Consider the following 25659-nt stretch of genomic DNA (forward strand, 5'->3'; position numbering starts at 1 on the left):
CTAAAGAAAACCACTCCTAGATCTTGGCTCTCCCAGTCAGAATTCTTGTGCACTCTGTAACATCTTGGTCGTGGTAGTCCAGTTTTCCTAGTAACTCTGTTAATGTGCTGTGCAAGATTGAGAATTTGAGTATGTAGTGTATATGATATTAAATTGTGAATTAATGGGACTTAACAATGTAACAGTGTATCAGCATTTGAAGATCTTGGTACTTGATATACTGTTAAGGAAAACTTGCCTCCAAATTTTAAGCTGGAAGGTCACTGGAATAACTTTTAGAAAAGAATCACAACTACATGGTTTTTTTAGATTTTCGGTACGTACGTTAAGAATTGTGTACAAATTGAAATGTCTATACTGATCCTCAAAACAACCAATAAAAACTCAATTAAGAAAGAAAAAAAAAAGAATGGCTATTATCAAAAAAGACAAGAAATAGGAAATGTTGGCAAGGATGTGCAGAAAAGGAAACCCTTGTGTACCACTGGTGGGAATGTAAATTGGTGCAACCACTGTGGAAAATAGTATGGACATTCCTCAAAAAATTAAAAATAGAACTATCATATGGCCCAGCAATTCCACTTCTGGGTATTCATCTGAAGGAAACAAAACCACTACCTAGAAAAGATATCTGCAGCCCCATGTTCATTGCAGCATTATTTATAATAGCCAAGACATGGAAGCAAACTAAGTGTCCATCAGTGGATGAATGGATAAAGAAAATGTGGTATATATACACAATGGAATATTATTTATCCATAAAAAGAAGGAAATCTTGCCATTTGCAACAACATGGATGGACTTTGAGGGCGTTATGTTAAGTGAAATAAGTCAGACAGAAAGACAAATACTGTACAATCTCATTTATATATGGGATATAAAAACAAAAACAAAAAAACCCTGAATGTATAGATACAGAGTATTCAGACTGGTGACTACCACAGGCAGGAGTGGGTAGGCAGAATGGGTGAAGTGGGTCAAAAGGTATAAACTCCTCAGTTATAAAATAAATAAGTCCTGGGAATGTAACATACATCATGTTGATTATAGCCGGAACATTGTGGTGATCTTTTTGCAATATATACAAATATTGAGTCGTTATGTTGTACACCTGAAACTAATGTAATGTTATATGTCAATTATATCTCAAAAAAAAAAAAGGAGAAAAGAAAAAAGACAGGGGAGTAAGTGCTGCTGCTTTTTAAGGATGACAGAGAAGCTGGAAAAAAAAAAAAGCCAACGCACTTGCTAAGTCCTAAGAATGAGAGGGAAAGGGACAGATGCTACACTCAAGTGTAGAACAAGAAATGAGCCAGTGCGAAGTCTTGTGTATGCTGAATGGAAGAAGGAAACATGAAACAAAGGAGGATGAAAAAACTCACCATTAGGGATTGTGACTGTTTTTGGAGTACAGGTAAATTTCATCAAACATTTTAGGGTTCCAACTATTATATGACTTATTTTATGAAGAAAAGATTTAGTGGCTTAAAACAACTTACATGTATTACCTTTAGTCTGTGGGTTGGGAATCTGGATGCAGCTTAGCTGAGTCCTCTGGTTCAGGGTCTCTGATAACGTTATAGTTATCTTCAGGTTCAGCCTGGGGTTGGGGGGAGGAATCTGCTCCCAGAGTCACTCACATGGTTATTAGCAGGATGTGGTTGCTCAAGGGTTGTTGGACTGAGGGATTCAGTTCCTTGCTGGTTATTGGCTGGACATCTTCCTCAGTTCCTTGCTATGTGGGCTTCTCAATAGGGCAGCTCACAACCTGGTGGCTGGTTTTCCTTGGAGTAAGCAAGCAGGAGAGGAAGAGAGGTCAAGCAAGTGAGGAGCCAGAATCTTTCTTGAAAGCTCATTACTTTTGACATATTCTATGTGTTTGAAGGAAGTCCAGCCCACACTGAAGGTTAGGGAGTTACACAAGGGTATAAATACCAAGAAGCAGAATAATTGGAGCCATCTTCGAAGCTGCCTACCACATGGGGCATAACTAGGGGCTGACTTTGTCAAAAGCAGAAATGTTTGATAGATAAAGGTTTGTATCCCAACATTAAGGGGGATGTACATGTTTCTAACTTACTCACATGAGGGTTGCTAAAAAGATGTGGTGAAGGAAGTAGCAGATTGAAAAATGAAAATCAAGGACCAAGAGAAAAATGATAAACCTATTACACAAAGAAGGTACATGCCCATAAACTGGAATTTCTACTCAAATATTAAAATATTCTCAAAAGTCCCAGGAGATAGGACCAGACAAATGGAATAGTTCACATGACAATCTGCTGCTTAAACACAACACAGAGTCCCAAGACCTTTGACTGACCCCATTCACCAAGAAATACTTGCAAAGGAGAGGAAGTAATACTTAATATCTGAATGTGCCATTGAAAGAAACTTTTAGAGACAATTGGCAGACTCCTTTATATTTAAAATGAGCGAAGTAATTAAAAAGGCCAAAAACAAAATGAGCAAATTACATTTTCAATGACTTTGTTTCCCTTAAAGGAGGAGTCTAAAAAGGGAGAAAGATCACAGTGTTGGGGGAAAATACTTTAGAATAGGCTCTCTCTTCCCTAATCTACGCAGGCTGGTGATCTGGTCCCCCTGCCCATCTCTCAGGCCTCCTCTCCCATCACTCACTGCCTGGCAAGTCTTGCTGCAGCCAAATGGGCCTCCCTGTCAGTAAGCAAAACACCAGCTCTTCCCCAAACCTCATTTCATTCAGGTCCCTGCTCAAATGTCACTTTCCCAGAAAGAGCTTCCCTGACTGCTGTCTAAAATAGCATGTAACTGCCCCATAGTCTTACCTTGCTTTTATTTTTCTTTATACCAGTTACCACTTTCTGAAATTACATCATGCCTTTATTTATCGACTTGATTTCAGCTCAGGTCATGATCTCGGGGTCATGGGATGGAGCCTCTTGTGGGGCTCTGGGCTCAGTATGGAGTCTGCTTGTCCTTCTCCCTCTGCTCCTCCCCCACTGCGTGCTCTCTTTCTCAAATAAATAAAATCTTAAAACAAAAAGGTTTGCATTATGCCTTTATTTCTTTATCTGTTTATTGCCTGACTCCTCCATGGAGATATAAGTTCTGTGAATTCAAGGTCTTTTTTTTTTTATTCCCCTAACGATTTTATTTATCAGAGAGAGAGAGAGAGAACGAGGGGAAAGGGGCAGAGGGAGAAGCAGATTTCCCACTGAGCAGCGAGTCTGATGCAGGACTCCATCTCAGGACCCTGGGATCGTGACCTGAGCCGAAGGCAGACGCTTAACTGACTGAGCCACCTGGTGTCCCTGAATTCAAGGTCTTAACTCACAGCTCTTTAGGACCTGGAAAAGCCAGCCATTGGTTTTTATCAAGTGTCTGTAGAGTGAACTGAAAGAAAAAAAAAAAAGTGATAAAAAAAACATGTCAGGAGAGGAGCATAGCCGAACTAGGTTGAAAAATGTGAGGAACAAACTGACAATTTGCTAGAACTGTGCTAATACAAATTCACATACAATGGGGAATATTTATATTTGTGAATATGTAACTCATTTTTTAAAAAATCTCGAAACTCAAATGAGCTAATCTACATTAAGAAAATATTTAAGACCGTATATAAATATATAATATATTTAATACAGTATATAAATCCGCCCACAAAGCGGCTCCCCTCCCTTCCAGAAGCTCGCGCTAACTTTTGCGGATTCTAAGCGAAGGTACCGAGCTCACCCTCCCTTCTTTATGAAATGTATTCTTGTCGCTATTTGATTGGCTGTTCCTCCCAGGCGCCCTTTTATCATTGGTCATGCTTCCAGTCCATCACTCCCAGACTCAAGCACTCCATTGGTCCGCTGCCTCAGAGAGCGGTGGCTGGTTGCGCTCTGGCAGAAGGAGTTCCCCGGTGACGACAAAGGCGCTCCCCGCCCACATTCCAAAGCCTGGGCGGAGACTTCCCGCTGCCCAGCCTTTCCGGGCGGGACGGGGGCGGAAAGCCAGACTTCTGATTGGGTAGGGCGGGCGAAGTGAGTATCCGATTGGTCACTGCCCTAGAGGGAGGTGGAGTCATAGGTGGGTCCTGGAGCAGAACTGAGGAGCCCTGGGAAGTCACAAAGTTTGTGTCTGGAGCGGTAGTGGAAAGTGGGCTTACTGCGAAGGGATTTTTCTTGGGATGAGAGCAGATCTCCTGCCTTCATTTTGGATGCGCGCCCTGCTTTAACCGCCCCCCCGCCCCCAGCCTTCAGCCAGATCCCTGGACAGCCTGTCTCTCCCGGCAGTTCTCAGACTTCCGAGGACACCGGACGGGAGTTGGCAGTTCTCCCTCGGGCAGAGCAGAGAACGTTTTTCCTTTCTAAGTGCATAAGCTTCACGCACACGCGCACACACCCCGCGGAGCCGGACCTTAACCTCCGAGGCGGCTCTGCCCGCTCCCCTCCTGCCCTCAGCATCCTCGGCCCAGCGTCCCTCGGACCAGCATGGAGGTGCTGGAGAGCGGGGAGCAGAGCGTCCTGCAGTGGGACCGCAAGCTGAGCGAGCTGTCAGAGCCCGGGGAAACCGAGGCTCTTATGTACCACACGGTGAGGACTCGGCGGGGCGGGAAAGGGGCGGCTTGCAAGGGGGGAGTATTGTCATTAAAGGAACCGCTAGGGACAGGGACCTGGGAAGGAAGTATTTGGGAAGAGGCAGGCATGCCCGGAGTGAGGATCTAGGGAGAGGTGTGGTTTTTCGATCCGAACAGATAAATGTGGGCCACTGGCCCTTTTGAAGTTTCAGTAACAGTAATGACAGTTTCTATTTCTTTGGCAGTTTATACTCTTTTCCCGAGTCGTTTTCACACCTGCAATATCATTTGCTCTACTGTCAGTACTGTAAAGCAGAAGTGGGAGATGGTGGGGAATAAGGGGAGATGGTGGGGAAAAATATGCCACTGTTGAGTTTGCTACTGATTTTGTGGGAAGGTTTTAAAAAACTAAACAAAGTGGCATTTTCTTTCCTTCGTTGTCATATTCTCTCTCTCTTTTGTTTATATTTCAGGAAGTACACGTGTGTGTGTGTGCGCACGCGTGCGTGTGTGTGTGTTTTGGAAAAGCCCCTTTGATATTAGGAGAGAGACTACGTTATTTGGTTTCTTTAACTGTACAGCCAAGAAATCTGCTTCCTCTCTCTTCAGAGGAAAGATCAGCAGAGTATGGAAAATCTGAGGCAGTTCCATATTTCAGAAAAGCTTTGGAGAAGGTGGGACGGCTCACCAGTTCTTTGTTCAGTCTTATGCCTCCGGGACCTCGTTGGGGATTGAACTGTAACAGGAATACTGCACATTTCTTTTAAAAGTTTCAATTTCAAATTTTGGGTATTAAATTTGCAAAATGAAATTCTGTTTCCAACAGCCAGCAATGTTAATATGATTTTATGTGAGATCTGTTTTTTTGTTTCTTATAAATGCAGGAGTTTGTAATGAGAGAGAGAGTGTGTGTGAGAGAGAGAGAACACTAATGAGAAAACGAGAAGCTTGCCTGTTTGCCTTTCATGATTTTTTTAAGGGGGTCAGTGCCAGGATATTTGAAACTTTTGCAAAATGGCCTGCAGGCTCCACCTCCTTGGCCTTTGCCTCTGGTTGACGTTATTTTGGGAAAAGGGATGAGGGCCTCCCTGTGATTCCCACCAAGGCACTTGTGATGGCTGAGAATGGCTTGTTGAAAAAATGCAGAGTGCCCGGTGGAGAGGGAGTGGTAGTTCATGCTGGGGCAAAAGCCAGATGTGTAGTGCGATCTGGGTTTTGCTTACTGAGGCTTTCCCTGAGGAGACCACGTGGGCTGCATTTGGACTGAGGGCCCAGATGTGCTTCCTGTTGTCAGTACAGAACTTAGAGCACATTGGTCCTCAAATATCTTCTGGTAATTGGGTGCTCCAGGTGTTTCTACTGACATTGGCTGCATTTTAACCATTTGTGTGTATGGATGGGGGGCAGTTCTTCTCTTTTGTTCTTAAACATACTGTGAAAATGGCTCACCCAGCCGCTGTAATGCCACAGCTTTGGGGTTGTCTTTCAGCTGGTGGCATGAATTATGCACAGGCATACACATTCCCTTTCTTGCATTTGTGACTTGCATTTGTGAGATCATGGACTAGGATTTGAGATGCTACCTGTGACTATGACATTAAGTGCAGACAGAACAGTTTGGGCTGGCTCTAATGAAGATCTTTATGCACAGTTTCAGGGGTAGAGACCTTCCATTCCTTTTGGTATTAAGGGCTCAGTTTTTCTGTTATTGTGATGAAGCAGTGATGTGTGATTATTTTTCTTCTAACTTTATTTTTTTTTAACGACTTTTATGTCTACCACTTAGGGGTGTGTCTCTCCTCTGGGAAGCTCACTCATATAAAATGCCACCTCATCATTGCTACAAGTAGTTGCCAACACACTGTGTATATAAATTAGTGTTGAAAGAGGTATTGGATTTAGTAGCACAGACGACTGGATTATATTCCTTCTAAACTAAGGGGAGTTTGGCAGAGATTTGAAAATAGATAACTTTCCCATCTGTTTCTTGAACTCTGTTGGGTATCCAATTGCAGAGCTGGTTATTATTGCTATTCGTCCAAAATATGGAATAGCCTGACCTCCGGGTCTAAATAGGGATTTAGTTACCACATGCATGCTTGCTAATGCCCTGTTTTAGCAAAACCTGTCACCTGCCTGGTTTTAAAAACATAGAAGTTTCAGATTGCCTGAGGCTGGGATTGTACCGTCTCTCGTGACTTCTGTGAACCATCAGGAGCAATGTTTTTCTCATTTGGTTAGTTGTGAAGAAGACTTCTTGGTTCAGAAGGACAAAGGCTTAGAGGGGACAGGATAGAAGTCTACAAAATAATGAAGTATGTGGATAGAATGAATATGCACTTGCTCATTAGGTCCTGACTTATGAGACCTTTGGGCTTCCTCTTGAAGCTTAAAAAATAGTTTCTATACAGATGACAATATATGATTTTAAATCAGTGAGTAGTACTTTTATGAACGCTGTTGTTTCTGGAGTATGTACAGGCTAAAAGTGGGTTTAGAAAAGGTGGTGGATCTAAAAATGCGGAGTATGTCTCTTTTCTGGTTTGAAATCATTGTGAGAAACCTTGTTCCTTACCCCAAACCTGCCTGGATGTTGGGCATTTCTAAGACGTATGTTGTGTTCCTCTAAGATTCTATGCAAATTACATTTCTGGGAATTCATTGTGGGATTTTGTAATTTAAAGAGCAAAACAGGCTATGCATTTTATCTACTTATATATACACAGTTCATATTCAGAAGGATGCTCAAGAAATGGATCATTGTTTCTGGCAAGGGAACCTGGGGGGGGATTGGAGGTCAAGAGAGGGAGCAGGGGTGAGGGAGTTATTTATATACTATCCCTTTTGTACTGTTCTAATTTTTACCTCCTGAATGTATTTAGAAAATGTAAAATTAAAGCTTAAAGGCACCATGTAACACTGGACTAGAAGTAATTTTAGCCTGAGTCTCTCTAGGGGAAGGGGGGATCTGGTGTTCCATTAAAGCTCAACACTTCCCAAGTCAGTTGAGGCCTTGGGTGAAGAGAGGAGGAAGCAGGAGTGCTTGGTGGAAAGGGGCTCTAAGGATGGAGGATTAACCGTGAGTTTGGGTCTGATAAACTTTATGATCGTGGTAACTTTCTTATATCTCAGTTTAACGATCTGGAAAATAGGGATTTTTTTTTCAATTTTTGCAATGATTTATTTTTTTAAAGATTTTATTTATTTGACAGAGAGAGAGATAGCGAGAGAGGGAACACAAGCAGGGGGAGTGGGAGAGGGAGAAGCAGGCTCCCCACTGAGCAGGGAGTCCAGTGTGGGGCTCGATCCCAGGATCCCGGGATCACGACCCGAGCCGAAGGCAGACGCTTAACGACTGAGCCATTCAGACGCCCCACAATGATTTTATTCTCTGTAAAAAAAAACTCTACAGTAGGAACTGCGAAGTCTTCACAAAGATAATGACAGACGTTCTGCTTGTTTTCAATGCTATTCATATGAATCCAATACTTTGTAAGGTTATTTAGTGGTTATGCACTAAAATTTTATATCTAGTTGGTGCTTAAAGTGAAATGACCAATTCCAGACAGTGGAAGGTAGAGAGTTAAGGGGATGTTCAACCTGCCTAGTATCCGGATGCAAAGGTCATCTGGCTTCCACATCTATCCCTGATGCTGGGGTGAAGTTGGCTAATTTCACAGGCTGGTGAGATTCCTGGCTTCCTCCTTCCTCCTGGCTGGCCCAGCGACTCGTGTGTCTCCAACGGGATACTGAAGCCTTTGGGTCGATATTCCACCTTGGAGACAGCTCCTGTTGTTGGCCCTGGCCAGGTTCTGAGGGGGAACCTGGGCCCCTCCTGGCTTGAGAAGATCATTACTTGTCACCTGATCTCTACAAACTGAAGGATGAGTAATGAGTTCTAGTAAGAGAATTGCAAAGCAAATACACTTTGTCTTCAAGGCCCTCACTTCACCTTTCTTGACCTTTGTTTTCATGTTTTCCTCCCTTCTTGGGCCCCAAGTACTCACTGTAATAGTATTCCCTTTCTAACTCCCCATCCTAAATTTTGCTCTCACGAAAGATTTGGTGAGCTTACACTGAATATTTAAATGTTAGTAAGGCTAAACCTATGACCCCTAAATGGGCATTTATATTTAACAGTAATTACTTCAGCTCAAAGGGGTGAATCTCTAGATGGAGAACTTAAGGCAATACCTATTGGTTGTAGGGGAGTGGAGGGAGTGCTCACTATTCTATTCCATATATGTGGCCCTTATTTATAAGGCAGCCAGGTACCTGTGTTGCTAATTTATCTGTGATCTAAAGGATTTTCAATGGCTTGGTGAAATTTCTTTGACCTATTATATTTTTGTCTCTGAAATTGTTCTCATGGTGATAACACAGGTTGGGGGAAGGTAGACTCAGGCACAGCTCTGAAAGATGAGAGGGCAGTACTGAGTTTTGTACTTGCCCTCTTTCTTGAAAGACCCCCAAATAATAATGTTCTATGGAAGCAGGGTGGTCTGATGAGAAGTTGCTCTTGCAAGAAATGAGGCATTGCCTCTAGATTAATAATTGAATTAAATTATAATGTTTGCAGCTGTAAGTGAAACTGATTCAGACTTTTTATACAATAAGTGAACTATTATGTCATGTCGTAAGAGGCCTAGAAGTATAGCTCCTTGTTTGACTGATTTGGCAACTCCTCTATCTATCTATCTATCTATCTGTCTATCTATTTTTTAAACGTTTTATTTACTGGGGCGCCTGGGTGGCTCAGTCGGTTAAGGTCTACCTTCAGCTCCCTGCTTAGCGGGGAGCCTACTTCTCCCTCTCCCTTCTCCTCTCCTGCCACTCCCCCTGCTTGTGCTCTCTCTCTCTGTCAAATAAATAAATAAATAAAATCTTTTAAAAATTTACTTTTGACAGAGAAAGAGAGAGAGAGAGAAAGCAAGCAGGGGGAGTAGGAGAGGGAGAAGCAGGCTCTCCACAGAGCAGGCCCTGACTGAGCCACCCAGGTACCCTCAGCAACTCCTCTAAATGCCATCCATCTATGTGCAGGTTTCATCTTTGGGTTGGATGCAACCGGAAGACAGCTCATTCCCAGATGAGTTTCGGGTGTTGGATTCAAAATGACAATATCCAGAGGAAAGGGGGGCACCTGGGTGGCTTGGTCGTTAAGCGTCTGCCTTCGGTTCAGGTCATGATCCCAGGGTCCTGGGATCGAGCCCCGCATCCGGCTCCCTGCTCAGCGGGAAGCCTGCTTCTCCCTCTCCCACTCCCTCTGCTTGTGTTCCCTCTCTCTCTGTCTCTGCTGTCTCTCTGTCTCTGCTGTCTCTCTGTCTCTGCTGTCTCTCTCTCTGTCAAATAAATAAATAAAATCTTTGAAAAAAAATGTCCAGAAGAAAAAGAGAGGTTGAATCTTCCTGTGTCCCTTTTTAGGATGGAAGAAACTTTTTTCAGAAGCCCACCAGCTCATTTCTCTTTGAGCTTCCTCCGCAAGGGTTGGGTCAGTTGACCATTTTAAAACCAATGGCTGGAAAGGGATTTACATGATTGGCTCAGATTAATCATTTGGGGATTGAGGAGCTATTGGTGGCTCAATCAGCATGATTGTAATGATCATCAGAAAAATAGTCCAAGTTGGCAGTCCTTTCTGTAGTGTGTTTGTTTGACCAATGGCTGTTTTCCTCACAGAGATGGGCTAGCAAATGGAAAATGTTTTAAAATCCACAATAATTAGCCTTGGAAGCAAAAGATCAACCCAAGTCCTGTGCCACTTGCAAAACTCTAAGAGTGTTACTTAGCTGTTCTAATAGCGCCCAGTGAAGGAAGACTCTAGAGACAGAACTGGCCTCGGAAATGCACACAAAGGCTATCAGGGAGGGTGTGCTGCGCTGTCCCAACCCACTGACTAGGAAATGTAGAATTAACTATATTATCTGACCTGTCTGTATCAGGGTCAGATATTGGGGCCGGAGGTAACTCACTAAGCCTGTAATCGTGCTTATCATGCGAGAAAAGAATGACTTGTTTCGTTGGAGGTCCACACAATCTCAGATCAGCAGGTAGAAAGCTGAATGTCAGTTTTCAAAGAAGCTGTTTTTTTCAGTTGCCTATGGCCATTCACATATGGATAAGCCCGTGTGTGCCTGCTGGCATCTTGAGCTGCCTGCCTCAGCCTGGCATGGCTCTGACCTGTTTGCTGTCTTGGGGCAAATGGCCTTAGGCCTTGGTGGGGCATTTAGTAGGGTTTTGAGCCCACAGCTGTCAGATGTCTGAATTGTCCAAGTGAGTAATTTTATGGAAGAGGGGAGTGTTCATGTTCCCTGTCGGTGCAGAGTCAGGATTGAAAGAAAATGATGAGACCCACGATCTTTGGATCAACTTTGAACCTGTTCCTCTCCCTTCCTGCTCATCATATGCTCTCCGTCTCTTTCAACTGAAGTTCTAAGTGACCTCGATTTTCCCTGTAATCAAATCCTATAGGTCACCTGCGAGGCACATAGGACGCATTAGCCTGTTTTATCTACCGATTTTATCCACCGAGAATCTGGGGCCCAGATCAGTACAGCATTTGCTCAGCTGAAACACAAGCTCCTTGAGGACAGGGGACATGACTTTGGCTTTCTGTATTCCCATGATGCTTAGCCAAGTGCAGGATGCTCAGAGATACAAAATAATTGCTTGATGCCTAATTAAGTGGAGTGAGGCAGTCTTGGAGAATGGATAAGCTTGCTGGCCTCGACCTCTTTTGTTAATATATTTTTTAAACTCTGAATTCTTGCAAATGCTTCTGGAAATCTGAAAATTTAGTGTGAAAGCGACCAGTGTAATTCAGTGTCAATATCTTTTCTTGTTTAGTTTATAGAGAACAAGGTGGGAGTGTGGGTGAATTTCGAACAATCGAACCCCGGTCTCTACCAGTGTGGAGTGGAGGGCAGCATGGTGGAAAGGGTGGGCTTTGGAGCCAGGCAGATTCGGCGTCAAGGACCACTGGTTCTCTAGTGACCTTGGGCAAGTTACCTTACATGTCACTGCTTGGCCCATAATAGACACGCTTTTCCACCTTCTCTCCTGAGTTAACTGTCTTTTCTCTGGGGAAAAGATGCACCAACTTCGGGAGTCTGACATCACTCAGGAAGCACGGGGGCCTGTTATTAGTCTCTCTCACACATCCTCATTTCCTGCCCTCCCCAGCTTCTACCTTCGGCTGTAAACACAGGTCTCTGCCTTGAACACATGTTTGCCAGATGCTGTTGCCCCCTCTTGCTCATTTTTTTTTTCTCTCTTGTTTACTGCCAGGTTTTCTCAAACAAGTAGTCAATACCTACTGCCTGCATTTCCTTCCTTTCCACGTACTTCTGCACCCTGTTAGTTCTGGTTCCCACTGTTGCTAGAAGGTCCTCCAACTTCTCTCTAACTGCTGCATCCAGTCTTTTCTCTGTCCTCACCTGCTAGGCCTCATGGAAGTAAGTCGGCAGCATTGAATACAAGGTCATCTCATACTCATTCTTGCTTTGGCTTCCATGACGGTCTGGTGGGCTCAGCTTTTCCTTCTTCACTGGCTTCCTTGCCACCTATTAAATGTGAGCATTGGGTACTTGGCCTTGTGTCCTTTCTGTACGCTCCCCCGGGCTCCTGTGTCACCTTCAATACAGCTGGTTCTCAGATCTTTGTATCTATTATTTGTCTCTTGACGGAAAGTGGGAGCTCTTTGGTATGACCGAAGCTTCTTTTGGGCCCTCATTCGCTCTGGAAAAGCTCTGACTGGATAATCCTTGAGTCTTCATGCTGCATCACTCTAAAAGGAGTAAGGGAAATTTTGAACCCCCTTTATCACTGCACCTCATTTATCTCAGGGAATGTTTACTGACTCAGCTCTCCTACAGTATAGACCCACGAGCGGCTCACAGGTCATTACTGGGACACTTTTGAGTCAGTGTCACCCATCAGATGCAAGCTGTGTTTTGGCTGGGCTTGTGCTTATTCTTTGGGTTTGGGAAACACTTTGTGGTGTTCCAGGGTGGTGTGTCTAAATTTTTCTAGGACTGCGTGGAAGGTCAATGCAAAAATCAGACATAACTTCTTAGAATCATGCGCCATATATTCTTCTGTTGTGTACAGCTGCTGTCAAGCTCAGTTGCAGTTGCCTCACGTTGAACTGTCTGCCTCTGAATTGCTCTGTTCTGGAGTAATTTATTTACCTAAACTGTGCTGACATTACGGAAGAGCTTTGAAGTTTTTTAAAGAATCGAGATGGGTTCCTCTGAGCCACCCACATTCCTCTGCCTGCCTCTTGTTCGAAGTTTCAATGGCGGCTCTTGGAAGAGAGTTTTTCTTTGGAGTGTAAGTCATTTTGTTGTGTGAACTCGTGTTGCAAGTTACTTGACATTCTGGGTCTCCCTTTATCTGGCTGTAAAATACTGCATTTGTATCACATGGCCCCAGAATTTCTTTTAACCCCATAGTTCTGTTCTGGGTATCATGCTCCTACCTTTGAAAGGCTCTCAGCTTTAAAAAATGATTTAAAATACCAACAAGAAGATTTAGTTGATTGCTTATATCATTGAGGCAACTCAGTTGGCCGATGTGTTGCACTCTGTGGCCTCTCTTTCCTGACTTAAGACCTTGCTTCAGTAAAACCCAGACAAAATAAAGAATGGAAAAACAGAGAGGCACAGAGGTAGGAAACATTTTTTTAACATCAGAAACAAAAAAAAAAATCCACTTCAGACTTCTTGGCAAATAAGAGGAGTCTGGGGAAAAAAAATCCACAAACAGTTTCCTAGTTGTCTGAGTGGAAAATCCTGGTTTTTAACATTTCATATCTTGGAAATGTCTGAATAGTTTTTGTTTAAAGGGAAATTCCTTTTGGCTGAGAAAGAGCCTGCAGGATTCAAACTGATAGGGTGATGTTTTTAGAAAACTTGGAGGAAATAAGGATTTGTGATGAAGCTGCTTTCTCACTGGCCAATTGTGTTAAACAGAAATGCAAATCCAAGGTTACCAATCATAGCATTGTAAAGGTTGAAATATTAACTCCTTTCTTCCCATGGCTTCCTGTCCATGCATCCTGGGGAAACATCTCTCATAGCTGGTTCTTCCTCCAATTTGAGCAACTTAATGAACTGCTTTTCTAAACCTGTGCATGTTCTAGGCAGGAGGATATACATTCTTGACCTTGTAGCTCTCCTAGTTGAGTGGGAAGGAAGCTATATAAACAAGTCATTAAATACCTGGTGTGCATTTTGCATTAGAGCTGTATTCAAAGTATCTCTGGAGTACAGAGGATGGATCACAATTCCAAAGGAGATGAAGAGTTTGGGAACACATCACAGAGCAGGTGATATTTACAGCAGGTCCTGACTCCTCCTAAATAGGAGTTCTCTAGGCAGTGGGAATAGCAAGTAGAGAGTTGGAATGTGTACAATGTCATGATTGATTCTAGAAATCCCAAATAGTTTTATGTACTTTGAGAGTACTCTGTGGGGGTGTTGGGAGATATAAGATCCTAAAAGGTCTGCATGCCTTTTAACCATTTGGATGTTCTTTTGTGGGCAGTGGAGTGGGAGGCTGTTAGGGCTTTTAAGAAGAGAGGGACGGGAACAAAAATGTGTTTTAGAAAGGAAACCCTAGTGGTTATGAAGGACGGCTTGGAGGGTAAAATTAATGGTGGCAAGATGATCTGTGGCTGGCTTTTTCATCCATGAGGTTGAACAAGACACCGTGAGGGCCTTGAACCTGCCAGAGAGGAGCACATGAATCAAGCAGGGGCTAAGAGCTAGACTGGGAGACTTGGTGATCTTGGGGGATGGGAGGGGGAATGGGAGACCTCCCGTTTTCTGAAGTGGCAGACTGAGTTGGCCATGCTTCAAGTGATCTGAAAGGGGAAATTGAGAGGAGGAATGAGTTTGGTGGGGAAAATAATGAGTTCATTTTCACACATAGTGAGTCTGATGTGTTCATGGAACATCCAGGAGCTCTACTTCAAAGGCATTTGAGAACTTGGGTTTGGAGTTTGGAGAAAGGTCTCGTCTGGAGGTGTAGACTGGGGATGCTGCAAGTCTAGTGGGGATCAGTGAAGCCCACAGCCTGCAGAAGCTGGTCCAGGGAGGATAGGTGAGAGTGAGGAGTGAGGGGAAGGCCAAGGATGGAGCCCTGGGGGCCCTAGAAGTGTTGGCCGGGGACCAGGAATCTGCAGATGAGACTCAGAAAGAACTGACAGGAAAATGTGCAGAAAATCCAGGAAAATCCCATCACAGGATCCAAGAGAAGAGAGCATTGCTAGAGAGTGGTTAATATAAATAAAGGCTGAGTGTGCACTTCACCTGGCTTCAAGGACTACATGCATGTCGGCTCAGGAGAGTACCCATGTCTTGGGGTTACAGTGGCCTCCCCGTGGTCTGAGCCCATGGCACACTCCGCAGCCTTGTGCTTCGGGAGCCGAGGCCTGGCTTCCAGGCAGGAGCCGAAGGCAGACGGACAGGAACTAGGAGTAAAGAGGCATGGTGGGTAATCCAGACAACACTGCCTCTTTCTTTCCTTTGTTTTTGTACAAACCTGAAAGCAATCCTTAATATTGGCCTTGGAGACTGTCACGGTGCCCATGCCCTTTTCTGAGGGTACTTCCTTCATTCTCCTCTCCAGGCTGAGTCCATCTGTCCCTGGATGTCCTTCTGGTTGGCGACCAAGAGTTTGTGCATGTGTCCCTTTACGCACGTGCCACTTCTGGCTTTGGGGCATGCAAAAGACTGGCCTCTGGACTCTGACACCTGTATGAGTGTTGGGGTTTGCCAAATGCCTGTGAGGTTTGAGCCTTCCTTTCTCTATTTCTTCTGACTCTCCCCACGAAGAAACTATTGGGTAGACCCACTGATGGCCAAATACGGGTTTGATCACAGATACATCAACAATATGCAATAGGGAAAAAAAAAAAAGAAGCTAATTGCCTCCATTTTTGTATGATATAATAATAGGGGCAGGTGAGGACCAGTGGTTTTGTTATAAGAATAGGAGCCTGAGGGTTTTCCAGTGGAAGGAATATTCAAATAAATGATGCAGCTACACGCAGTGCCTGGGTGTTGGGACCTGCAAAGGGGACTCTGGCGGGACATCCTGCAGCCCTCCCCCGGCCCCCTACGTGTCCCCTGCATGCTGAGGCCGGCTCCAACCTTTGTTCTGTACTGTGCTGCTAGCTCCCTCAGCCCCGAGGAACAGGCATGGGAGGGGGCGCTCTGCAGCCAGGACTGAGGACCGGCACCGCAGGGCCAAAGGAAGAGGGGGTGGGGAGGAAGGAGAATTCCACTTCCCCTGCTGCCCAGGGAGGAAGCTGGCGGTCCTTCTCAGCCACCTGTGAGGAGACACCAAGTTTGGGAACCACCCCCGAAGTTCAGCTGCAGTGTAGGTTGAGTGGTCTCTTGGCTGACCGAGAAATGGATGATTTTTTTCATCCCATGATTTCAGGAACGAGATGTCTTGTGCGCCGGAAGCACCTACGTGTACAAACTTAAAAAAAAAATAGATTTAATTTTTTAGAATAGCTTTAGGTTCACAGCAAAATGGACTAGAATGTACAGTGAAGACCTATACACCCCTGCCCTCCCCGCAGCACACACAACCTACCCCACTGTCGACATCCCGCTGCTATGAACTTTGGAATATGGATTCATAGGCTGGGGTTACCTGTGGCAGCTTTTGATTTTAACTTTTTTTTTTTTTAATATGTTGGCTATTGGAATTTAAATAAAAATAAATAAATAAAATTAGTCACAGACAAGGTTTCTTTTGTAGTCCAACAAGAGGCCAAATTGGCCCACAAGGGCCTTAAATGTGTGTGTATATGTGTGTATAGGCAGTTTTTTGTTTTGTTTTAATAAAAACTACTCCAAACAATTTAGGAGCAGACCTATGGATTTCAGTAGAATACAATTAAAAAGTTAAAATGTGGTATTTCTCCCACCCCCAGTTTTCCATTTGCAAATGGTGTAGGCACTGGACGCCGTCCTTTGGAAAGGAGGGTGGGATTGATGGGGGGAGATACCGTATTTTTTTGTAGCCAGAGTGCCCAAAGCCCATCTTTGTAGCTGTGACTTTTAACTTTCTAGCCTGAGATGGTATTCATTTATGAGGCCCGGCCAGGAGTTGTTTTTCCGGTTTTGCTCCGGATTTGCAAGTTTTCCTTCCAGGGCCCTTGGCAGTCATGGAAGCCGCTGGACAAGGCCTGGCTCTCCGACTGAGGATGACCGAGCCCAGGTGGACACAGACCTGCTCCCCGCCCTGGCCTCCAGGGCATTGCGTTTTAACTGAAGGTGCCCACCAACCCCAGCAATCTTGAACGTGCGTATTTTTGTGTGTGATGAGAACGAGAAGCAGAAAAATAGCAGCCAGGAAACCATTTGGTGTTTCAGCTGTGTTTACATATTCGGAACATGAGGTGGGTCGAAAACCAGTGTTTCCTTCTGATTTAAATACACACTTATAGGAGGAAACTGAAATTAAGCCTGGCCCAGCTGAGAGGTGGGATGGTTGAGTAACTGAGCATGATGAGTGTTCTGTTCAGCTTTCGTATTCCCACCCTTCCTCACTCTGGTGTGGGATCCTGAAGGCCCTGATGTCTGCTGATGGCTCAACCACTGGGGGCAGGGGGTCGGTAGAAAAGGCAGGGATTTGGAGTCAGCACGCACTTCGTCGCCCTTATCGCCAGCAAGCAATTATTTATTCAGTGCTTCCAAGCCTTGTTGGCCTGGCACTCACGGACAAAGATGTTATCTGCGGGGTGCACCGAAGCAGTGGGCGAGGCTGCTCACAGCCCAGGGGCTCTGTCAGCTCCATCCTCTGCTTGGGGCACTCCTTATAGGCACACTGGTTGGGAAGCTACCAGAACAGTGCTGAGCACAGCACAAGTGTTCAATAAAATATTTGCTGCTTGAGTTGAATCCATGGCTCTGGGCTTAGTCTGGTGCCAGCATTCCCTACTTCGGGCACCCTTCTGAGGCTAGTTCACAAGGCCATGAGCAAGGATGAGTGACATGATATGAATAATGTGTCTTTCTCTGTGCCTGGTGTGTGGCCACTGAGTAGGAGATACTAGTTCTCTGTTCTCCATTTTTTTTTTTTTTTTAACTTCAGTAATTTCAGGGATGTGGAGGAAGAAAACCCTTGCTGAGTTCTAAACGTCAGGGAAAAAAAACAGAATAAAGCCTCTAATGTGACCTCATTATATGTATGTATGTATGTATTTACTTTCTCCAGTTTTATTGAGATATAATTGACATCTAACGTTGTATTGTGTAAGTTTAAGGCGTGCAACATAATGATGTGATACGTGTATATATTCAAAACGACCACCACAGTAAGTTTAACATCTGTCACCTCACATAGTTACAAATTCTTTTTCTTGTGATGAGAGCTTTTAAGATCTACTCTCTTAGCCACTTTCAAATATATCATACAGTGCTGTTAACTGTAGTCGTCATCTTGTACATCACACTGCCAGAACCTATTTGTCTTATCACTGGAAGTTTGTACCTTCGACCCCCTTCACCCTAATATGGCCTGATTGTGACTAGACATTTGGGGGTGGTGGATAAAAAACCTTAACTTTTTTTTAGTTCCTATCTGAATCTTTTTAGGCTGAAGGCCTGGTATTGATTTGCATGACTAAATTCACACTTGGATTTTTCAGGCACCTGCTTCTGCAGAACTGAAATTGTTTGGAGGTTTTGGGGGGTGGGTTGGTGGCAGGTGTTAACATTTCTCAAGTTGCAAGAGGGAAGGCAAGGGGGTCTGGCCCATTCCCTGTCCCTGCCATCCCCTGAAGCAACTATTTATGAGAGGATATTAAGATCATTTGCAGTGTTTTTCTAACACGAATAACGTTTCTGGGGCTAATTGGGAGATGCTGAGGAATCCAATAGCGTGAGAGTGGGAAGGGGGAGACCTGTGGGGCCCAGCTGTAGCACCAGGGAGAAACCTGAAGGGCTCTCTGTCCCCTTCCTGGGCAGAGCAATTTAAATGCTGTTGATAAGTCACAGCAGCTGGCATATAAGCCACAGGCTCTCTTTCTGACCCATGGCCTGACTGCATACGGCCTGTGACCTCCCAGAGTAGTTGATGTAAGGACAACTGAGCGAGAGAACCTGCCCTGAGCCTGCGTTCTTGGGAAGCAGGTTCTAAGTCGGTCTTCTCTGCCTGCCTTTTATCTGGACTAGCCAGCATCTTATCTGATAGAAGTTCCAGAGATTCCGGCATGTGAATGGACCCCCTCCCATAAGGTCTTGTTATTATTTTGGCAATGGGAGAAAATCCTCGGCTGGAGAGGCTAACAAATTTGGATGAGTTACCCGATGGTTCTTCTCTGTGGAGCTGCATTACTGCAAAGCACCTCGTCCACTGAGGGGCTGGTTAGCCCTTTGCTGGTTTTTCATGAGATGCAGACGACTATCATGACAAGTCTGTTCTTTGGTATTTGCCAACCAAAAGAAAAATATCCTGGTAGGTAGCTTTAGTTTTCTTCCTTGCCCTTTTGAGAAACTATTACCTGTGCCAAATTTGCTTCCCAAAAAACAAAAAAAGAACAAGAACCAAAGTTTCAGGATTGGAACTGTATATGTCCCTTAGCTTCAAAATACACTGTTAAACATTAGTTTAGTTTTATGAACTTAGCTTTATGAACCAAGAAGTCCTGAGCTCGGCTTTCCAGGACCAGTGTAGTGGCTGAACAGTGCCAGTGGGTCCCAGGATTGTCTCACGTTTTCATTCTGCCATCTTTAGCAGGTAGACCTTTGTCCTCCTGGGCATTGCCTCATGACTGCAAGATGACTGCATCACCTCCAGCATTACATCAGCTTCCCTGGCGGGAAGAAAATGGGAGGGCAGAGGAGAAGGAGGTAGTGCCTGTATTAGAAAAGCTAAGGCTTGCTCTGCGGTCCCAGCAGGGTTTCGCTGGCTATCCCTCACTGTCACAGAGCGTCCAGGAAGCTGAGTGGTTTAGCCAGACACCTTGCTACTCTGAACAAGATGGGCATGCCTGGTGGTGAGGAGGGAGGACAGGATGGATATTAAGTGGCCAAGCAGTAGTCTGCCTCACTACAAAATAACACTTTTCCAAACTTAGAGGATTCAGAGATCTCATAGGGACCTTTGATATGGCTGAGCACAACCCCTTCATGTCACAGATAAGGGAACTGCTATATTTCCTTTCTACTTCTCTGCTCAGTGTGCCAGAAACCCCCAATTGTGCTTTTTGGCACTCCTGGGCTGAGCGGCTCGTCCCAGATGTATAAACTGTGCCCAGAATGTGAGTGGGCTGTCAAGTCCCTTTCACCAGGGAGGAGAGTGGCAGGGACACAGGTGGTTTGTATATGGGAATCAAAAGGTCTGATTATGCTTTCTCAGGAAAAGCAGCTGGCCAACAGAAATTACTGGGTGCCTCTGAGTACAGAACCTGGAATCTGGCCTCCTGGAATGATCACAAAAAAATAGAAGCTCAGCCCTGCCCTTGAGGAGCCAAGCCTAGCAAGGCCTCCAGAGCAATCACAAGTGTAAGACCAAGCAGAGACTCAGGCTAACAACGAAGAAAATCCAGGGCAGACAGAGTAGCCAGGCCAGGAAGGTGGTTTGGAGGACCTGGCCGTGAGTAGGGATGTGTAAAGGCCTATTTGGTGGAGAGCAGTGGTGTCTAAAAACAGTGGTTTGAGAGTAAGCAACATTTGCCTGGTTGCAGCCATTTGCTAACGGCTTCCTGAAGCCTGGCGTGTTTTCTTTAGAAGAGCGGCCTGAAGGCGACCCTGTTTATGGATTCCTCACAGAGCTAGTATGAAGTTAGCCAGATTTATTGGAACGTATCTGAAAGGCCACTAGCTCTGTAGCAGCTTTCCCTTTGATTTTTCAGTTTCAGCCTTCTTCTTCCCTTCCCCCATCTCCTAGGACCGCCCAGGAGCCCTGACATTTCATTTCTGCCCTGACTTCTCCTGTGCCCGGAATGTGAGTGGGCTGTGAAGAAGCCCACTTCTCTGGGGGCCCAGCCAATCTCCTCAGTGCGGGATCTGTGTGCCTGCTAGTACTCTGGAGGGCATTCTCCACCCTTGCCTTGGGGCCATGTGGTAGAGGAGGCCACAATGAGGAGAGGAGACCGGTGTCTCGGGCTCTCCCCCACAGTGGAGCAAGCAGACAGTATTTGGCATTGAGGAGTCTCTAGGTGTCTTGGCTCAGGCTGTTATCACAAAATACCATAGACTGGGTGGCTAAAACAGCGGAGGCGGGGAAGGCCAAGATCAAGGGATTAGCAAATTCTTCCTCTAGCCTTCTTCTTGGCTTTCTTTACACTGTGTCCTCACCCTCTGGTGTTTCTTTCTCAAAGAACATTAATCCTGTCATGGGGGTTCCACCCTTATGACCAACCACCTCCAGATACCATCACACTGGGGGTTAGGACATCATAGGAATGTTGGGGTGACACAATCAGTCCATAGCAATGAGGGTTCGCTAGAGTTTCATGAGGCTCCCAGGTGACAAGTGGTGGTGACCAGAGCAATGTGCTCTCTGCTGGAAGAAACCTACGAGAAGTGAGCACCTGGCTGTTCCGAAGCTGGGTCCATGACCCAGGTGGGTCTGGGAACCTCCTGAAACGCTCTCCAGGTTATTGAGGTGGAGTGCAAATGTGTGTTTTTCATCACATTTTCAAAAGTTATTTATGACCCCCAAAATGTTAAAGAGCTAGTGTCCTGGAGATTGTGGAGGCTGAAAGAGCTCAGGTCTGTGCACGGCGGTGCCCACTGCCAGCATCCTGTGTGCATGGCCGAGAACCATTGTTGTGCTGCTGTCCGTCCCCCAGAATGTTCCAGGGAAGCCCCGCTCCCTCTTGCTCCTGGGTACTCATTAGACCCTGACCGCTGACAGGTAAGCAGCACTGTTTGTCCCTTAAACCTAACCCTTTGTCTTTGTCTTCTGGGGGACAAACTCCTCCCTCCACCGCCTGACGCTTTTTTGGAGAAAGCATAAAAAATTTTGAGTGGTTTACATCATAAGCCAAAGAGAAAAAAAAATCTTACTTACGAAAGACATTTCATAGTATTCTCAAGATACTGACTCAAAGCAGGCAAAAGTTGAAGCTGTCTTTTCTGACCATACATGGAGGACTCCAGCCCACGTATTCATTCATGACACCCAGTCCTAAAGCTAGCTCACCCTTACTTTGTTCTCCTCCACTTCCTGGTCCTCCCACATCACAAATTCTTCTCTACATCCATTTGGAATTTTATTTCCGCTAATATTGTAGGTTTCCTTTAAGCCATTGAAATCATTTTTGAAACATGGTCAACATGAAGAAATTTTAGAAGCACAGAACTTTCTAGAATCTGGGCTTAGCCAAGGGCTGGCTCACTCCTGACCTGGGCACCATCCCTGAGGGACATCTCCTTTTCCCCATCCGGGCTCTTCTTCCTGTCGCCTTCCTGTCTCTCTTGTTCCATTCTTGTGTCCTCTGCTCTCCTCCTTTCTTTCTCTCATCTAGGCCCTTCCCTTCTTCTCTGACTGCGCTCTGACTCTGCCACTGTTTCTAGAGCTTTCCTCAGTCCTGACAACAAGTGGACCCGAACTCAGGGTTTAGAATCCCTTCTTAGATTCTCCTGCCTCATTGCAAGGACTGGTGAGCTCTGGCCGATGATGGCCTTCTGGAGGTGGTCACAATAGTGCTGTGCATTGTGAAGGGTCTTCTGGGGGAGACTGGGAACTACAGAGTTGACTTTCCAAATGTATGGGGTAGTTTGGGACCCAGGAGAGGTTACATTGTGGAGTAACTGGGCCAATGTAGAAATAAAGAGCAGGAGTAGCCAAGAGAAGAGCTAGTCACTCTTACATGCCACTGAAGAATTGTTTTGGTGAACAGTGGAAAACATCTGCCCTATTTTGTCTTTCTTGTCTCCTGCCCCTGCAGTTGAAATACTGAGAACTTCCAGCCTACGGCTCTACCAGTTCTGGAGCAAACATGAGCGAGCCAGTTATGTATTTTAGGACCCTGCTCCCTTGTTTGGGAAATCTGGATCTAGGTTTTCTATTTATAGGTGTCTGTAATGCTTGGGGGGAAGCCCAGGGCCCTCCAGCCCCTTTCTCCAGTTGTGTTTATCCAGGCCTCGGGGTGTGGCCCTCTAGGCTGAGACCTTAACTAGGCCACAGTCACTTCTATTCCTGACCCCACCCCTGAGTAGCTTCAGGCCAGATGAACACGTGGAACTATGAGCCTCCAGCTATGACCATCCCACTGCCTAGAGCGATGGTTTTGATCTTGGCTACATGTCATAATTACCTGACAGCTTAAAAAAATATTGTTGCATGGGTCCCCGTCCAAGAAATTCTGATCTGATTGGTTCTGGGATGAGGTTTGGGCAGCAGGAAATTTTAATAGCTTCCCTAGTGATTCCAAAATGAAATGAAGGTTGAGAACTGCTGGCTGGGAGCTTTGCTACTCAAAGTGTGGTCCATGGACCAGTCGTATCCACATCCCCTGGGACTCTGTCACTGACCCATTATCTCAGCCCCTACTCTAGACTTTCTGGATGATAAGCTGAAGATCTACAGCTCCTCAGGGGATTCCCATGCACCTTGCAGTTTGAGAACCACTGGCAAGGTGTCCTGCTGCCCTTCCTGTGAGGCTGATTGGACCCCAACCTTGCCATACCACACCAAGTGCTGATGCCAGGTCAAGCCAGACAGAGCCCAAGAAACTGACTTGGCCCCCTCCTCACCATGAGCTCCTTGGGGGTCAGTTCTACATCTGGGTACAAGGGTTTAGGCAGCAATCCTATTCTGAAATTAAGGTCCAGTGGGACTGGCTGCAGCCTGTGCTTTGGGATCTCTTGGCCTGATGCCTTGACCTTGTGGCACTTTGCCTAGTCTCCCTGGCAGAGTTTGCCCTGCCCTAACCCTGGGGTGGAACTAGGAGAATAAAACTAAAAACTAAAGTTTCAAGATAATGAATAAAACACTCTAGAGCTGGGATGGCTGGACCAGAGATGATGGGTACACAGCACCCATGGTGTTCTTCCCCCTGCTCACCTGCAGCAGACACCTGCTTTTGAACCCTGCTGTTCTCCCTTTGCCACTCACGCTTGACCCTAGTCCTCCTCAAAAGGGCATTCCAGGCAGACATTGCCAGTTCCTCAGATTGTGCGCCTAAGATGCAACTATTCTGCATTTCCTTTTTCCCAGAGTAGCATCAGTTACCACTCGTATTGTGACTCTTCAGTTTCATTTTACAACCTTTGAGTTCTCAATAACCTCTGAGACAACACCAACACCTCTCTCCTCATTTTGCCGCTCTTTCTAGGCCCTCTCAGACAACTGGTCAACTGAATGTTCCTGTCTCTTGAGATTGTCATCCACATCTCCATTCCACATGTCTTTCTCGAGCAGCACTCCATGCCCAGTACTGTAATGGGCCAGGACTTGGGGAAGCACAGACTAGTAGGGACCCAGCCCCCACCTCAGCTGTAATACCCCTGCTGCCGTCCTCAAACAGCTTCATTTCCTGTCATTCCTCATCATTTGGTGGGAATAGCAGTGGATTGGGTCATTCGGCTTCCTGCTTCCCAGTGTCAAGGCCTGACCAGTGTCCTGCATTCATTGCCTATTCCCTGCTATTGGAAAATAATGTCACGACTTACTAACCTTCATATAGCATCAGGGCTGACCATTCCCACCTTCCTGGACCATCAGCCTTCATGTTGACTTGAGCTCAGGGATCAGGCAGGTGGAGAGTGAAGCTGTCAGGGAGTAAAGCTAGTGTGGGGGGTCATAGGGAGCAGGAGGGACTAGAGAGACTGGGAGAACTCTGGACCTGTTCCCAGGAAGCAGCAGTCACTCAGCCCCAATAGCTGACAGACAGGAATTTAGACCCAGAGTTGGCAGGTACCTGACTTTAAAAGAAGCTAGGAATATAGACTTTTGTGTGAATCGCTTGCTTTTTAAAAATTACTCCCCTATGTTCTGCCAATAAATTAAAGCAAAAAACCATAAAGTAGGTATCTTTTTTTTTTTTTTTTTTTAAAGATCTGATTGGCTTTATTAAGTGATTCATGAATCAGGCAGCATTCCATCTAGCAAATAGAGAGATACTCCCAAAGTAGATGTCTTTATAGGCCATTCAGAGATAAATCGTGGACTCTCCCCAAATCCATAGAAATCTAACAAATGCTCCAACACACATCAACTGTGCTGAGATTGTCCAGATCAAGGCGTAGCTCTCTGGCGTTCTGGTTTATCTGCATTTCATAAAAAGAGTACTGTCTCTGCACCCATCTGAAATGTTGCTGGAATTAGAATCAGAAATGGCATCAGGACATTTTATTTGCTGTGTCCTCACTGCTTTTCAAGCTCATCTTTTCCATTGCTCAGTCTGTTTTAAGAGAGATTATTCTATCTGACCTTGATTTCAGTTTTTCTGTAAAGTGCTTTCAGATTACAAAAATGTGGCTAGAAGTCAGGTAATTACATTCTGGGTTCATGGAGCTCAATAGTCTCTGATTTAATTTTATTTATCTTGGCCTCATTTGCTTCATTTGTAAAGTGGAGTGATAATACCCATTGACTTCACAGGGTTGGTATGAGGATTAAATGAGATTTTTTTTTTTTTAATGTGGAATCACTTTAGAAAATGTTAAGAGTGCTCCCTGATTCTAAAGTATTAAGTTCAAGTTAAAAGGCACTGCAGGATACTGCTTCTGCATTTCTTAAACAAAACACAACAAGGTTTATTGGTGTTGCTGCATATGATTGATCTATCTATTTGTTGTCTTCAACATTAAATTAATATCCAGAGTTTTCTGATATTGCTACTAATTATTTGATTAGATGCCCAGTGGGTTATTCCAAGGTTCTTCTCATAATCACTACTTGTCATTCCTTTTTCTGAACTCCTATAGGTATTATTTGTCCCTACTGTTTTGTCTTGAAATTGTTACATCACCACCTCATGTATGTGCTCTGGGTCTCTGAACAAAAAGGGATATGCTGCTACTACAGCAGCTGCTGCCACCAAAGCATTCTCCTTCTGGGTTGTCTGCACTGAGAAACCTAGGCAGAGTTTATTGCTAATCCTCTTCTTCTTTTTGCTAGATTTTGAGAAGACCTGCAGCTCC

At 45.1% G+C, this 25659-nt stretch overlaps 1 protein-coding gene across 2 annotated transcripts in view; it reads left to right on the plus strand.

Moving 5' to 3' along the window:
- Positions 1 to 4067: 4067 nt before the first annotated feature.
- CREB3L2 (cAMP responsive element binding protein 3 like 2) overlaps positions 4068 to 25659 on the plus strand; it is a 106722-nt gene continuing 85130 nt past the window's right edge. The window contains exon 1 of one of the 2 annotated variants that reach the window (XM_081800025.1): positions 4068 to 4559. In XM_081800025.1, coding sequence (XP_081656151.1) covers positions 4458 to 4559 — 102 coding nt within the window. In that variant the 5' untranslated portion in view covers positions 4068 to 4457. Of the gene's footprint in view, positions 4560 to 5023; positions 5218 to 25659 lie in introns of those variants that run through there. The other variant, XM_081800026.1, reaches the window with a different exon arrangement.

Source organism: Leptonychotes weddellii, chromosome 12 (assembly GCF_054177405.1).
Source record: "Leptonychotes weddellii isolate Sample4059 chromosome 12, ASM5417740v2, whole genome shotgun sequence".
NCBI lineage: Eukaryota > Metazoa > Chordata > Mammalia > Carnivora > Phocidae > Leptonychotes > Leptonychotes weddellii.